Genomic DNA, 15,347 nt, shown 5'->3' on the forward strand with positions numbered 1-15,347 from the left:
CAGCCACACACACATTCTACCAGTACCAATAGTGGCAATGTAACATTTGCAACAGTCTTGCAGTTTAAATTCTCAGTACATTGTACATTCTAATCTCATCTGAACATGTTCTTGACAAGTAAAGACAGTAGTTGGCTTAGTACTGTCTTCAAACTCACATTTTTATGACAGGCTAATAATGCTCATCATCCAGGTGTAATTTTGCAATATTTGACACTAACAATGACAGCACCGGGATGTCTAGTCTTAGAATTACCATATGAAATCGTGCTCGTACATTTCCTCTTGGAGATTTAGGCTCTTCCCTCGTCACCGTGAACACACAATTTTCCCTCATTCTTGATTCACTGTTCTTGCTATATTGTACTTTAGTTTTAACCAACAGTTGATAACTAAACTCTGAAGTCAGCTAGGAATTATAGGGAATAATTACAGTTTTCAAAAGGAGTATTTATGCAAGGTTAGGTGTATCCCGTATCTGTCCTGTCATACGTGTGTTCATTGGTCTGGAATAAAAGTTGTTGATCAGATAAGCCGGGTCTGGGGTCCCTGGGATGATTAGACATTGTTTAAATGTGTAGAATTTGTAATTAAAATTGGCCCAAATTTGTGTTTTCACCTACTCAATAGGATTCTTCGCTAAAAAAGTACATTTTACTTTTATTATGAATATTTAAAAATATGAAACAAATTAAAAGTTCTTAAGTATAAAATTAAGACATTTAAAAACAAGCACACTTAATCTGTAATTCTTAATCTGTAATCTTAAGTCTTAATTCTGTAACAAAAAAAAACTTATAATACTGTTAAATAAACTATAGTGTGTTTTCGTTAATACCAATAGAAAAAAATCTTAAATGTATTGGCTTTGAAATTCATACAATTATTACGAATATGAAATTATCAGTTAATGTCTACTGTATATTGTATTATAATGATATAATGTTAGTTCAGTGCTGTACGATTGAATTTATGCAGGCGGAAAGTAGCAAGTTTTCAACAACAGGGGCGTCTTGAACAAGGTCCCTCCAGTCGCATGTATGTCCTACTGTCAACAATGACAGTGCCTACAACAATGGCATGTCATTGTTTGTTGTAATATCACGTCGCACCATTTGCTTAAAGCTAGCACCACAAATTTGTTTCATGTACGAAGTTAGTTTTGTGTACCTGTACGGTAATTTAATTTTATGTCATATGCCTCCCTTTAATTATTTTGACATTAAATTTTTACATGTAATAAATCAGTGTACAGTATATTCAAATACTTTAATGACTATATAGGCATACCAAGATGATAGTCATATTTTATTGATGAATGTCTACAATTTAAGTGAACATCAAGAAAGTTCACTTGGGTTTATCAACATTCACCAATTGAAGGCCACTTTTTTTTTTTTTTTTTTTTAAATTTAACCCTGTGAAAGGTAAAGAGGCTTATTTTATTAGAAATTAATTAGCAACATTGACATGGATGAAAATTTATATCCACATATGTCAAAGTAGTGAACAAACTCCTTTATGTTCCCTTCCCAAAGATATGAAGCCTCTCTAGAGAAAATGTATAAAGAAAAAATAATCAAATACTGTACATGCATAAGCTACAGTACTGTACTCTAAAGTTTTTTCATGATTTGTGATGAAAAGGTAACCTAATGTTTCACTGTATTGAACATTCTTCATAGTGTTTAAATTTGTTACTTTTGGATTTAGATGTATTTTTGATACAGTAAATATTGGCCTATGTGAATACTGTTTATTCTGTAACCTAAGTCACTGGACCTTCTTGATAGAAATTAATCCTTTCTCCAGAACCTACCACCTATCTAGTGTGATAATGCCCAAAAAGTTGTCACAAATTACATAGTATAACTATTTAAATGGGTACAATATAACCTCAAAGTTTACCAACACACAGCTTTAGAGGTCACTTTTTATACCCAAGAAATGTAGCCATACTTTGAAATAATTAACCACTGGATTGTGCAAATTTTCTTTGCCTTAGGTCACCCTTATAGACAACTCTCTGGGTTTTCTTTAAATATTTAGAGGCCAAAACCTGGTCCCATCAGAGCTACAGTGAGCAATGCTTTCATGATCCTTTGCAGAATTAACAACCCACAAAGGAAGCAAAACAAGACAGACAACTGCAAGGTTCACAAAGTAAGTAATTATCAAAAGAAGGCACCAAACCGGGAAGGCTATGTAGCACCATCAAATGTGCGGGATAATCAGAGGACACTAAATATCACTAAGGATGCCAATACGAGAACAAACGCATAAGGCTAATGATATCAAAAGTATCAGAGTCACCAAGAATACTATCGAGGGACAAGGGACCGCGGGAGACGGTCGGAAAATAAGAGACACGCTCATCCCGGAAGTCAGGACATTCAACAAGGATATGCAGGACCGTAAGAGGGACAATGCAATTTGGACAGTAAGGAGCAGGGTGGCGCTCCATCAAGTGACCATGAGTTAAGCGAGTATGGCCCATACGTAACCTCGCCAGAGCCGTTTCCCATCGCCGGTTACGGTGGTAGGACGGCCACGAGGACACACAACTCTAAGAGTACGCAGTTTGTTTCCAGTAACAGAAGACCAACAAGCCTGCCAACTGGTAAGGATAGAGGAATGGATAACTGGGTAAAAATCTGAATAAGGAATACCTTTACGAGAGACGGGACAAGAGCAGACAACTTCCCTAGCGGCAGCATCCGCACGCTCATTTAAAGAGAGACCAACATGGCTGGGAACTTAACAAAACTCAACCGACTTAAATTTACTGTGAATAAGAGAACAACCAATGCTGGATCTCGACAACCACTGGATGAACCGGGTTCAAGGACCCGAGAGCCATGAGGGCACTACGAGAGTCAACAACTACAAAGGAAGATTGATAACGAGAAAGCATGAGACAGAGCAGAGAGAACAGCATAAAGTTCTGCTGTGAAGATGCTAGTCTCTGGAGGTAAGCGACACTAAGTGCAATCAGGATAAACAAGAAAAACAACAGAGTAGCCTACACCGTCCACAGACTTAGACCCATTGGTGAAGACTGAAACGGAGCGGGAGTGAGAAGATAAGTGCTCAAGGAAAAGGCGTATTAGAACCGTAGGAGAGGTAAAAGCTTTAGTGATGCAGGTTAAGGATGTACAAAACTCCTGGAAGGGGGGGGGGGGACTCCACGGGGCAAAGAAGGAACAACACGAGGAGAAATATTAGAAATACGAACTGAAAGAGAATCCTGTAAGCGAGATAACCGGACAGAAGAGGAAAGTGGTGAAGAGGAACAGGAACCACAGGAGGGGCAAAAGTTAAAGCACGACAGAGGCGAGAGGAAGGATGTTGCAAGGACCGCGCAAGATAGTGAAGACAGTAGCGATCAGTACCGGGCCGCGGGGACGCTAAGCCCCAAAATCGAGATAACCTAGTAGTTTGGCTTACTCTCAGGACTAAGGACTAACTGGGGCACTAAGTGAATCAACTACAGACCCCCATTTATAGTCGATTCACAATAAAAGTAAAGTGTAAACCACACTATTGTGGAAACAATCATTTCATTTACTTGGGCACTAGTTTGAGTTTCCTAGAGCCCAAGTGAATGGAATTAATTAATATTTGGTTTAAAGTGCATATTTTATGTTCAAACTATTTCACAAACATTTTTGAAGGACCTTCAAACAAATTTGAGCTACATTTTTATTCCGAGTACATACAGAGTTGGATAAGTCCATAATATAAATAGATGTAGACTATATTTAAAGTCTTTGTAATAAAAACTAACATCTTCCAGCTGCTGTACTTGACAGTCTGGATAAGTGAGGGGGTTACCTACTATCTACGTCGAAAGACCTTCTTTAGGAGACATTATCAAAGACTCATCAGAAAACTTATCCACAATTTTTATTACAAATTAACATTTCAGCACAGTAAATAAACAGAAGTTTCAAATCTCAAGTCGATGCTAAAATAATCACACATGAAAGACAAGCTCAAAAGTTACTGATGAGGCTCCTTAGCCTTATTATAATAATCATATATTCTATCATATTCAACATTTACTTTGTACAAATATTTACACTTAAAAAGTTAAAGCTGAGAAAAAGAAAGACAAGGAGGAAGCTTTGTAATTACCTGATGTTGCTCCTCTGTCAGCCTTCTATGCGAAGTAGCGAGCCATCCTTGGCAATGGACAAGAGCTACAGTTGGAAAATGGCAAATTTCAACAAACCATAGAATAATAATTTTGTGCTTTCCAATATCTTTTTTCCAATATACTAATGAAACTTTTAAACATCGGAAGTTTATGAAAGGCAATTTCACATTTAAAATTTCCTCTTATTCTAGTACAGTAAAACATACTTTGTAGTCAAAGACATTTTCTGAACACGCCCATTATTCTGATATCAATTGAGCCATACACCGAGTACTTCATAATGATGGATTTTGTATCATTATGAAGGCCTGTGAGCCATTATACAGCCGAGTGTGATCCCGAACAACATGCCAGCTGGCCTTTAAACAAAACCACATTCCAATGTAACGAATTAAATGTTTACCGATTTATGAGATTGTATACTAATGTGAAACTAGGGATCGTGCTATGGGGAGTGTTAAACGTTTGATAGAATTTTGTAGTCTTTTTTTTATGCATCATTGATGCTTGTCATGTTGCTCTCGACAACTTCCCTGCTCCCCACACTTCTCAATCCAATGACTGAACTATTTATTCTAAATATTTTATTATAAAGACCAAGCCAGCAACTATCTCTACACAGTTTCAAAAGAACCAAAAGTAAATAAGATGCATACCAAATGAATCTATCAGTTAATTTTTGTAATGTAGAAGCATTTGCCATTTGCTTTCAATATAAAATATGAATTTCCTAGTGAAATATATAAATTTCAAGCAAGACTTGTGGACCAAAATAAGATGCAAGTGGGATGTGCCAATATTTTAAGATTAAATAAGGATAAAAAAGTATTTAGGGATCTTTAAGATTAAAAAATTATACATAAATTCTGGCTATGAACCAGAGGCTGCAACATGTTGCGCCTTCCTTCGCGACCTTTAGAGTCCAAGAGTCTCTGTGGGCTCAGTCCCACTGTTTTGTCATAATCACTCTTGTACAAATACCAGTTTTTAATTGCTATTATGCTTTTCTCTATTTAGATTCAACCTTTCAAACTTTACATTTACCTATCAACAGTTAGCCCACAGTCAACATGTTAGATGGTAGCACTGATATCAAAGTGTTCTCTTAACATTCACATATTACAATTACAACTTACCCTTCCTAAAAGTCTATTGTTTACTACTTTGCTTGCATGTAGTCAGACTTCAGCAATACCACACTTCAACCATTATATAGGCATTAATAAGTACAGCATCACAATACAGGAGCACCCTTTAAAAAATTTAATTTTCAGATCAATACATTTTTGTAATGTTGTCAAAGCTGCTGTAACATGTGCATCAATTACATGAAACGAGAATATAATGCAAATAATAAAAGCACTTTAATCGACAATTAGGAAAAACTAATTTGAACAAAGAACTGGAAACCCGAAATATACTAGATAATCCTCGTATTGCTTTGATCTACAATAGCAGAATAAATGTGATATTTTAAAACACCTATTCCATTATTATACCAGACAAAGTACAGTATATACCAATGTCAAATTATTTAAGAAATTCAAGATAAAACAAAAGCTCTTTCCAAACAAATATTTCAAAATGACAAACAGTTAATATAATCATAAAATATATTAAGTTTGACACTCACGAAAGCAATTAAGACTTCGCATAAAATTGCACTAACATCAAATGCCTTCTTTTCATGGATTGCTATTTAAAATGTCATTTCTTAAATAAGCCTAAAAATCAGTTTTAAAATATGAGTTTAACCTAATAAAAATTTTTTTTAGACAAATGCAAGTCCTGAGAGAGAGAGAGAGTTGGTGGCGGCTTCACAGCTCCACTAGTGTTAACTTTTACCAGGAGTCTTATTCTGCACTAAGTACTGTATATAACACATTATGGCTTTATGAATGGCAACTTCTACACGTGTTTTCAAATGTTCCTCGTGTTCTATACTTCATATTTGTATAATGTACATCTGAAATTCTATCTTGTGGGAATAACTTTCAAAATATTTAATTTTACTAACATCATTTCGGGATAGATTTAATTTTAATAAAATATTTATGCACCTTTAGCTGTATAAATCTTGGTTAAGGGGGAGATTCTTTTCACTATGGACAGGTAGTTCCAGTTAGTCAATGGGAGAAAAAAAAAAAAAAACAATGTTCTCAAAGAACATTTAAAATGAGCAGCAGAAAGTCATTCCATACCGTCTAATATTTAAAGAGTAACGTCAAAAAATATACATTGTAGGCACATTACTGAATACTGTCCAGAGATTTTTAGTTTTAGATATTCTTGTACCAAACTTCAAGGTACTTTTATCTAATAATACACTTTATATATCTTCTGGTACCAAGCTAATGATATCACAGTTTGGTACAAGAACTATCCAAAATACGCAAGATCATGGACGTAACATTACAAACTAGTTTTGTCTAAGTAACAACTTGAAGACTGTAGGCAAGTACTCGAGTGTGAATTTCTCAATAGAAATTACATTAAGAATTTATCATCATTTCTTACAACAAATAAAATATGAATGGCACCAACAAATTCTGCAATATATTGCTATCTGAACAGTAACATGGAAATAAAAGTACAGTACTTCAGTCTCTGACAAACAAAATATATAAATCAAGTGGATTAATTATTTTTCTTACTTTCAAGACTTTACTGTCTTTGATCTGAGAGAAGCTCTGGGAGAATATGCAAGTCTCTTAAAATCAACATGTGCATCAGCCAGAATTTTTATTTTTTCTTTTCTTTTCTTTTTTTTTTTTATAAGAAAGAGAAGGCATTCTGAAACATTAATCCCATAACAGAAGAAGCAAATAACAAGAAACTAACCAAGACTACACTGAACAGTAAGCAGTAACTATGCACCTCGAGACTTCTTCATATAAAGCCCCAAGACCTTGACCAACACATCTTGGAATCAACATAGTAATTTGTATCCAAGACAGATGTGTATCTAATGTAAATGCACCTTCTGAAAATTGAAAATAACCATTTCAAAAAAAGCTTATTTCCACTAGGGATCTTCCAAACCTATTCAACTTCTCAAAACTATGACAACCCAGATAGAATTTGTGTAACTTTTGCAGTCTGAAAATGGTATAGTACAAATGCCTGATCTGTTTTCACCAGCTTTCAAAATACCTTTACCGGAAGTGGAAGGAGGAAACTCAATATACCGAATTCTATCTTCTCTTAGCTGCCGCAGAAATGTGGGCTCCCATCTCCTTGCCTGTATTTTCCACGTACCCAAGTTGAAAATCTAAAAACACAACTGGTTACACCATAAACAAATCTACAAGGGCCGTGACAAGGATTCGAACCTACGTCTGTGAGCATCCCAGACGCCACCTTAATCGACTGAGCTACAACATGGTTCACTGATGCATCACGTTATTGTGATTTCTGTGTGTAGTGTGGTTACACTATAATTATTCTTAACAAAAGTCAAAGAATTTCACGTGTCCAGTATTTAATTTCAGAGATTTTCACCCCATCAAGAATTACAGGGTAAAGTCCTAAGTCTTTTCTATAATAATCTCAAAAAGTATCCAAATACAGTTAATGTGAATTTTGAAAGCTTGGCACTAAGAAAACCACAACACTTGCAGTACAGCAAAGTGCCTCAGGTTTAAGGCAAAGTACAATTGGCATTCCATTCTTGGCTCCTCCAATAAATAGACAACCATGTAAATCATAGTGCAGCAATAAATTAACAAAATTTAAAACTCCTTATGGAGCACCTAACTGCAAGCAAATATTTGAAATTGCAACAGTTGGAAAAAGTTTTCAATATCATACAAAAGTATTTATCTGATATTTCTGAGATAATGATGAGCTGCTAAGCACAGTATCGTTGTTCTTTAGAACCAGATTTTGTTCATTATATTATGTCAAATGTATTTGTGAAAGTAATAAACCTATTACTGGCTGGAAGCAAGACTTCTCAAAATTACAGAAGCCAAAATCTGGCTTCTTTGTCTGGGAGTGGGAAAACCAATTATGTATAAGAATAACTATGTGCAAAAGATGCCTATGCCCTATCATGGGAGACATACAAGGGCATTCTCAACATTATTTAAATATTGCAAACTTCACTGGCTCATGTCGCTAGCAAATGGAAAAGCAGAAAGCATACAGAGAATTTTCTGAACTCATGGACCAAGCACTTGTGCAAATGCCTAATCAAAATAAAGACTTGCATTTTATGGGAAGACATCAAACTTCACTGTAGTAAGAGGAACATTGTATGCAAAATTATGACTCGAGGATGTGATCATACATGATGCTAATGGTTCTTGAGAGAACATTTTATACGAGACGAGACTGAATGGGAGAAAACAAGTGTGGAAAATACAATGGAACTGTACAGCAATATTTCAAAAGCTTTATACAAGGAGTATGTTTAGATCCAAGGTAGAAGTAAAGGAGTAAAGAAGAAAGTATTTTGTTGTCACTAAGGAGGCATAAAATAATTTTACAGGATGCAGAGAATGGAGGAAGTAAGAAATGGATTAAAAATATGTACTAGTGTGTGTGTATGCTCCTGCAAATTATAAAAGGTTTGATATGGTAAAGATTATTGTATCAAATGATGTAAACACAAGGCTGTTAAACATGATGTTTGAGAGTAAAGAAACCCTGGTGGAATTGTATATTGAAATTTTTGCTTTCATTGCATGTATGCACACAAAAGTGCATTTAAATTATCATATAATAATGTCAAACTGCATTAATACAATAAGATTGTGAAGATGTATAAAGCAACAAATTTAACGGTAAAGATGAAGAAATATACACAAAAATCAAAATATATACTTTTCCTGAATTGACAAATATAAATGTGATGCTTGTAACTTTTCACACAAGTATGGTTAATACAGGACAGGGTGCATGTGGCAAGTTTAAGTGGTAGATCGGGTAACTGGAACAAATGCACAGACAAAGAAGCTAGTGTACAAGGATCGGGTGGATATGCATGATGAACACGTAATCCACAACATGATGACAATGGCTAAGTACATAGCGGAGATGAGCAAGTCTCATATTTAAATGCAGCGAGGCACTAAAGTGTTTGGAATAATGTTAAAAAGAGCAAATATGAAAAACTAATGCAGCTGGAGAACTTTTTTGAGAGAGAAAAAAAAGCCGCATTAAAAAAGGAAAATCTCCAATAAGTATACACAAAAACAATCTAAAACCAGTGGCAAGTTGCACACTGGCTGCACATAATGTGTCATCCAAGACGATGGACACGGTGCATAATATAGCTGTAAAAGATCAGAAATAAAGGTAAATAAAGAATTTAGCAAATTTTAAAATATTTGCAAGAAATGCTGTGTTATATTCCACGGCTTTTTAATAAACACAAGGTTGAAGCAATAGAGTAAAGGCAAGAATGTGGAAGGTAATACCCAGAATAAAAAATGCTTATTAAATAATATTGTTGACTCGTTACAAAAAGTTGCAGGGACAGGAGTTCTATCGTAATATAAGCCGAATGGTTAATGCTGGTATGAGGTGATGGCTTGGGAGGCAAGACTCAAGTGACAAAATTTTGATTCCTAAAATGATCACATATGAGTAAAATATGATGGAATGCAACATTGTGATTGAAGTAATTTCCAGTAAATGAGTAAATGAAGTAAAATAGTTTAAGATTGGTGAGAAGTAGGAGAGCAGCAGAGTACAAGAGAAGTTGATCACATCCTTGAAGAGCATAATGCAATGATAAATGCAGGAATCAACATGAAGAAAAGACTGCAAGATAGTGGACTCCCATTGACCTTGACTCAAAACATTTATATGAATTTCACCAAAATATAAACTTCCATAATTATTTTTTTTTCATGACTTCAAAGCCTTCAAAATTAAGAAAAAATGGAATACTAGTGTGACTGAAATGTATGTATATATACACATACATATGTATCCACATACATATTATATATATATCTATGATGCCTTTTTCCTCTGGGAACTCTTTCCTCCTTGAGGTGTTGGCTTCATTAAGAACAAAATTAATTATATATGCAATACTGAGATCAGCATGTAACATTTTACCTATAAACATTCTATCACATATGCAGACAGGCACCCACCGCACCAGGTTTTCAAAATTTGATCTCATAATTCTGCATATTCTTATGAGATATTACAATACAATATTAAACACTAATGCATATTCACAAGTTAACTGCAGTCACCCAATATGAACATTTACCCTCCCCCAACACACACGTGCGCGCACACATTCTAAATAAGGAGGCATTCAGAGTGCTTTACACTGCCTACGTGAGACCACTCTTAGAGTATGCAGCCCCATCATGGAACCCCCACCTGAAGAAACACATTAGGAAACTGGAAAAAGGTTATATATAAAAATAAAAATTGTGACAAGGCTAGTCCCAGTGTTGCATGGGATGGGGATATGAAGAGCGACTGAAGGAACTGAACCTGACATTAGAAAAAAGGAGGGAGCAGGGAGATAGCAGCATACAAAATACTCGGGGGAATTGACAGAATGGAAGTAGACGAAATGTTCACAAAATACAATCACAACAAGGGGGACATAGGTGGAAGCTGGAAACTCAGATGAGTTAGATGTTAGAAAGTTTTCTTTTAGTGAGAGAGTAGTGGGGAAATGGAATGAACTAAGGGGAAGTTCATTGTGGAAGGAAACACTATTCATAGCTTTAAAACTAGGTATGATAGAAGAAGGGCAGGCGTCATTGCTTTAAACAACCAAAGGCTAGAAAGGCGGGATCCAAGGGGCCAAGGCTCGATCCTGCAGGCACAAACAGGTGAATACACACACACACACACACACACACACACACACACACACACACACACACACACACACACAGGAGAGCACGCATGCGCGCGCACACACACACGAGCATAGCTCTCATCCTGTAACTATACTTAGGTAATTACACACACACACAGTCATAACATGACATGCCTAATATTTCTCTGGATGGTTATCAACCTATTCTAGATGTCTGGCTGGAAGCATTAAAAATTAAAAAGGTATATTTTTTGATGACAGGACATCAATTAGTCTGGAAGTCATAACAAGTATACTTTATAAGCTACCCCTGCTCAGTCTATTTTGTGTAAACACACACAAAACCAGCCTAGTTCTTCATTCACTGCCAATAAATGCAAATTTGTCTGCAGTTTCAATAAATTTAAAATACATTAATGTACCTTGCATTTTTTAACACCAATATTTATTGTTTAAAATCTAATAGTTTTATAATTGTCAAAATACATGTCCACCATTAGAAAAAAAAAGTTTACTAAACTAGGCAGTGTTTGACGTGACTGAGAAACTGCATCAATGAGTATGACAAAACATCGTTCCTACTTCCTTGGTGAAAATTTCGGATTTGTAGGACCATGTGTAAAGGAACGTAGTTCATAAGGAACACTGGTCTTGTGCAGGGTGGCAGCATCTGCATCACTTTTTCGGAAGATTAGCATGCGGATGTCAGTGTGGAGGTAGATCTTGCCAGATTTAGAGCTGACAAACCTGTGAAGAAATATTTCAATACTTTGTCTAAGGTTTACAAATAATTCTGGTTAGATATTAAATCTGTGGATAAAAAACCTGATGAGAGATCTTGCAGATGCCACATCTAATCACAGAAGGAGGGAGACACAAAGTCAATATTCAGTCTTTAACAATTGTCAGATGGTACAATTGTCTACATTGAACAAAACTTCAAAGTAATACTGCACTTGAAATCAAAGATACGTCAATGGAACCACTACACATACAAACTATAGTACTGTACTATCCAACTGCTAGTTGCCACAACCTGAAACCAGGTGCCACCAGCACTGGATCTGTCAACTCCCAGTTTGTTATCAGTCCTCACTTTTTTTCTATTTTTTGGGATGGCTTCCCTAGATCTACATCTAGCTGATCAACAAAGGATCAATACTCTTAAGTAACAACAGATACAACCAAGACATCTGTTGTGCAGTCACAGGCCTGTTTTATTTTCCTGCCTACAGCAGATAGTGCTAGAAAATGGCCTGTTGCAAGAATGCCTCTTGCAACTAATTTGTTCAGTCTTAGCTCTGGGAAAGATGTTCCTGGCACCTTGTGGGTGCACTTTTACACAAACTTCGCTTTTTTACGCTGATAACCACTAGTGCTGGGTGCAGGGCTGTTTCAATCCCTCAATATTATCCTGTGTAGACAGCTTTAAACTGCCATCTTGTCAGGATTAGAATATGGCTGCCTGACTGCATTGTTGTACACAAATGTCAGAGCTGACCTATTCAGATGACTGTAGGCCACTCAATCTTTCGACTTACTGAAGGTGTTAAGAAAGTTCATAATGTCTTTTCACCAGCTGAACCAGGTTTTTTGACCTATGACTGCTGCTGCCTCCTCTCATAGGGAAAGAAGAGTGAAGTAGATGGCATTTATTCAAGTTCTTTAGCTTGGGAAGTGGCACTCCAGAAATTACACAATCCCAGTGCATTGTCTACTCCAACAGCCTCCTTTGGCTCTGTCCAGGAGGTTCTGCCCATTTTAGGGAGGACTCAGTAGCTCTCGTCCACCCTTTAAGAAACCTCACAGGTCGTAGAGTGGGATGGGTTATGTTTGCATGTCTTGTGAGGCTTTGGCACAAGATTCCTGCTCATTTTGAGTATTGTCTCAGGCTTGTCTATAAAATTTGATACACTCAACCCTTCAAGAGTTCTGTTGGCATAGGGCAGCTGTCTACTCCAAACATCTGTGCCCATATTTGAGAGATATTGGCCAGGAAGCACTTATTTTGGTTCAGTTATTTCTTAGTGGTGGTGAAGATAACTACTAAGATGATCCTCAATCTTTAGGAGTCCACACCGACAACCTCAGCACTCTCGTACCTCTTGGATAACCACTGTGACTTATTTTAACTAATTGTTCTACCTATACTTTATTCAAAAGTAAAAAAAATCATTTACTGTATCCGATTTCCTCACCATAGTACCCCACCTTGTACTACTACAGGTCACTTAGTACTACACTGAACATATAATTCAATTATCTTATCACACTTTCCTTATTGCCATGTTAAATAATTACAAAATTTAATTGTATCAACTCAAATTAATGAATACTTATGAATGTCGGTCACTGTGTTTCTTCAAGATTAACTTTTCACTTTGTAAATTACAACTCGCTGCAAATCCTTAATGTAAGCCTCGATTTCATTATTAACCATAAGATTTGCCCGAAACGCTATGCAATTTTCAGGGCAATGCAAAAAATGTACCACCATGAATAAAATCTGCAATGAAGTAACCTACCTTCCCACCCCCCCAGTTCATTCATTAACTGTAGGTAGTAAATAGGCGATTGCAACCTTTCCACTGCCACCCGCTGTATATGGGGTTGTTTACACGACATACAAATCAAATTATGAAACTAGCTCATCGCATATGTAAGGTGCTTAGCTTAGGAGACTGCATGTGGTTGTTCTCAAACCAATTGTTGATTAAACTGTATAACCAGCTTATCAAAACTTGCTAAGCTAAATGATTTTGTCCACTTGTAACCTCCATTACTACCCACAGGATGGGTAATTGGGTGTATAATAAATAAAATTAACTCTGGTCATGTTCCTGGAGATAGATGCCTTCTGGCATGTCCCTATCCATCTGCAATTCAGTAAATCAACTGTGTGTCTTCATAATGCTATAAAACAAGTAAAATTTAATAGACCATTCTACATTTTTTCCCATTAGATTTAACCATAGTCTAGGGATTGGTTTGAGGAACCTCATACAGTGAACCACCACAATTTCCCAAGAAACATCAAATTTCTTGGGCATATCCTCTATATTGAATAATCAAATCAAGTCATCTTGCCTATAATTGATCAGTTGTATAGGTACCCAAAATCAAATTGTTGCAATGCCCTTACGACCTGCATAACAGTCCACGATGCAGTTGTAGCACACTGATAAACAATACTAGACAAGTACATTTGCACCACACAACTCCTGGCCACCCATTCTGAATTGTACACCCCTGTTCACCCAGTAGTAATGGGGGACCTGGTTTTACACCAATTGCCATGTCATATTCAAGGGAACACACAGTAGGGTAAGACCTAAGATGAGCCATGGGAAGGAGAAGCTCTTAAGCCCGTCAAGATGAATGAAATCATGTACTGTACCCACCTGAAATGTTATATTTAATGCACACTACATTGAAGTCGAGTTAGTGTACTGTATACCAAACTTTCCAATGCATATCCTAGTAATAAGGCACTTGTATACCAGCACAGATGTATAATTGCCAGTTTACTATCAAGATATTTGAAAACACACCCCTGACAAAATAGAATTAGTGCCAAAAGTGGAAGCGAAATAATTGTTTTCATCACTGAAATACATAATTGAAGTGTTCTTACCTTCTTTATTTTGTAAAGAAACTGAGCTGTATAAAAACTTATGGATTCTGTACTTTTCACATCAAATAAAATCTTTTGTACGGAGAAAAACCTAGAAAATAAAACCTGGCAGCATGGAAACGCCTGAAGTCTCCAGGATGTTTAATAATAATAACCAAGACAAAGTGTAAGACAATACCTGAGATGTATGAGGTAACGGAGCCACTGATGAGCATTAGGATCGGAATCACTGGCCCCTACAGGCATGTTGAGTGTACGCTGACGGACGAACGTGCGTGAATTGGGCGGCATATCAGACAGGTCATACATGACCACAAACATCTTCACAACTGTCCCGTGCGGGTTGAAAAGTGTCACCTGAACGGTTCCTTTGTTTGGCACATGGTAACCTTTTTTGCCCAAGTTAATGTGACCCTAAAAAATAATTCCATACAAGTAAAAATACATAAAGTGACCAATATAGGCCTAATTGTCAAAATGGTTCAACAGCATATGCATTAAATTTAAATAAAACAAGGTACCATAATACACTGTATAAAGACATTTGCAAGCAACTGTAGGAGAGTGTCGTTTCGTAACTATGTGTATGCTCTACATTTATCTGAATTACCCAGTACAGTGGAACCTCTATTAACGAGTTTAATCCGTTCTGGCACCGAGCTCGTTACCTGGAAAACTCGTCTTTGGAAACAAATTTCCCCATTTAAAATAAAAGAAATAAATTTAATCCGTTCCACTCCCAAAAACATCCA

The 15,347-nt window shown here is 36.3% G+C and overlaps 1 protein-coding gene across 5 annotated transcripts in view; it reads right to left on the reverse strand.

Moving 5' to 3' along the window:
- Nucleotides 1–3,688: 3,688 nt before the first annotated feature.
- Nucleotides 3,689–15,347, reverse strand: part of atos (atossa) — a 121,468-nt gene continuing 109,809 nt past the window's right edge. For all 5 annotated transcript variants that reach the window (XM_045750258.2, XM_045750253.2, XM_045750254.2 and 2 more), the window contains 2 exons: nt 14,774–15,009; nt 3,689–11,708 (listed from right to left, as the gene is read on the reverse strand). In XM_045750258.2, the coding sequence (XP_045606214.2) occupies nt 11,540–11,708; nt 14,774–15,009 (405 nt within the window). In that variant the 3' untranslated portion in view covers nt 3,689–11,539. The remainder of the gene's footprint in view (nt 11,709–14,773; nt 15,010–15,347) is intronic.

This window comes from Procambarus clarkii, chromosome 49 (assembly GCF_040958095.1).
Source record: "Procambarus clarkii isolate CNS0578487 chromosome 49, FALCON_Pclarkii_2.0, whole genome shotgun sequence".
In the NCBI taxonomy this organism is placed as follows: Eukaryota; Metazoa; Arthropoda; class Malacostraca; order Decapoda; family Cambaridae; genus Procambarus; species Procambarus clarkii.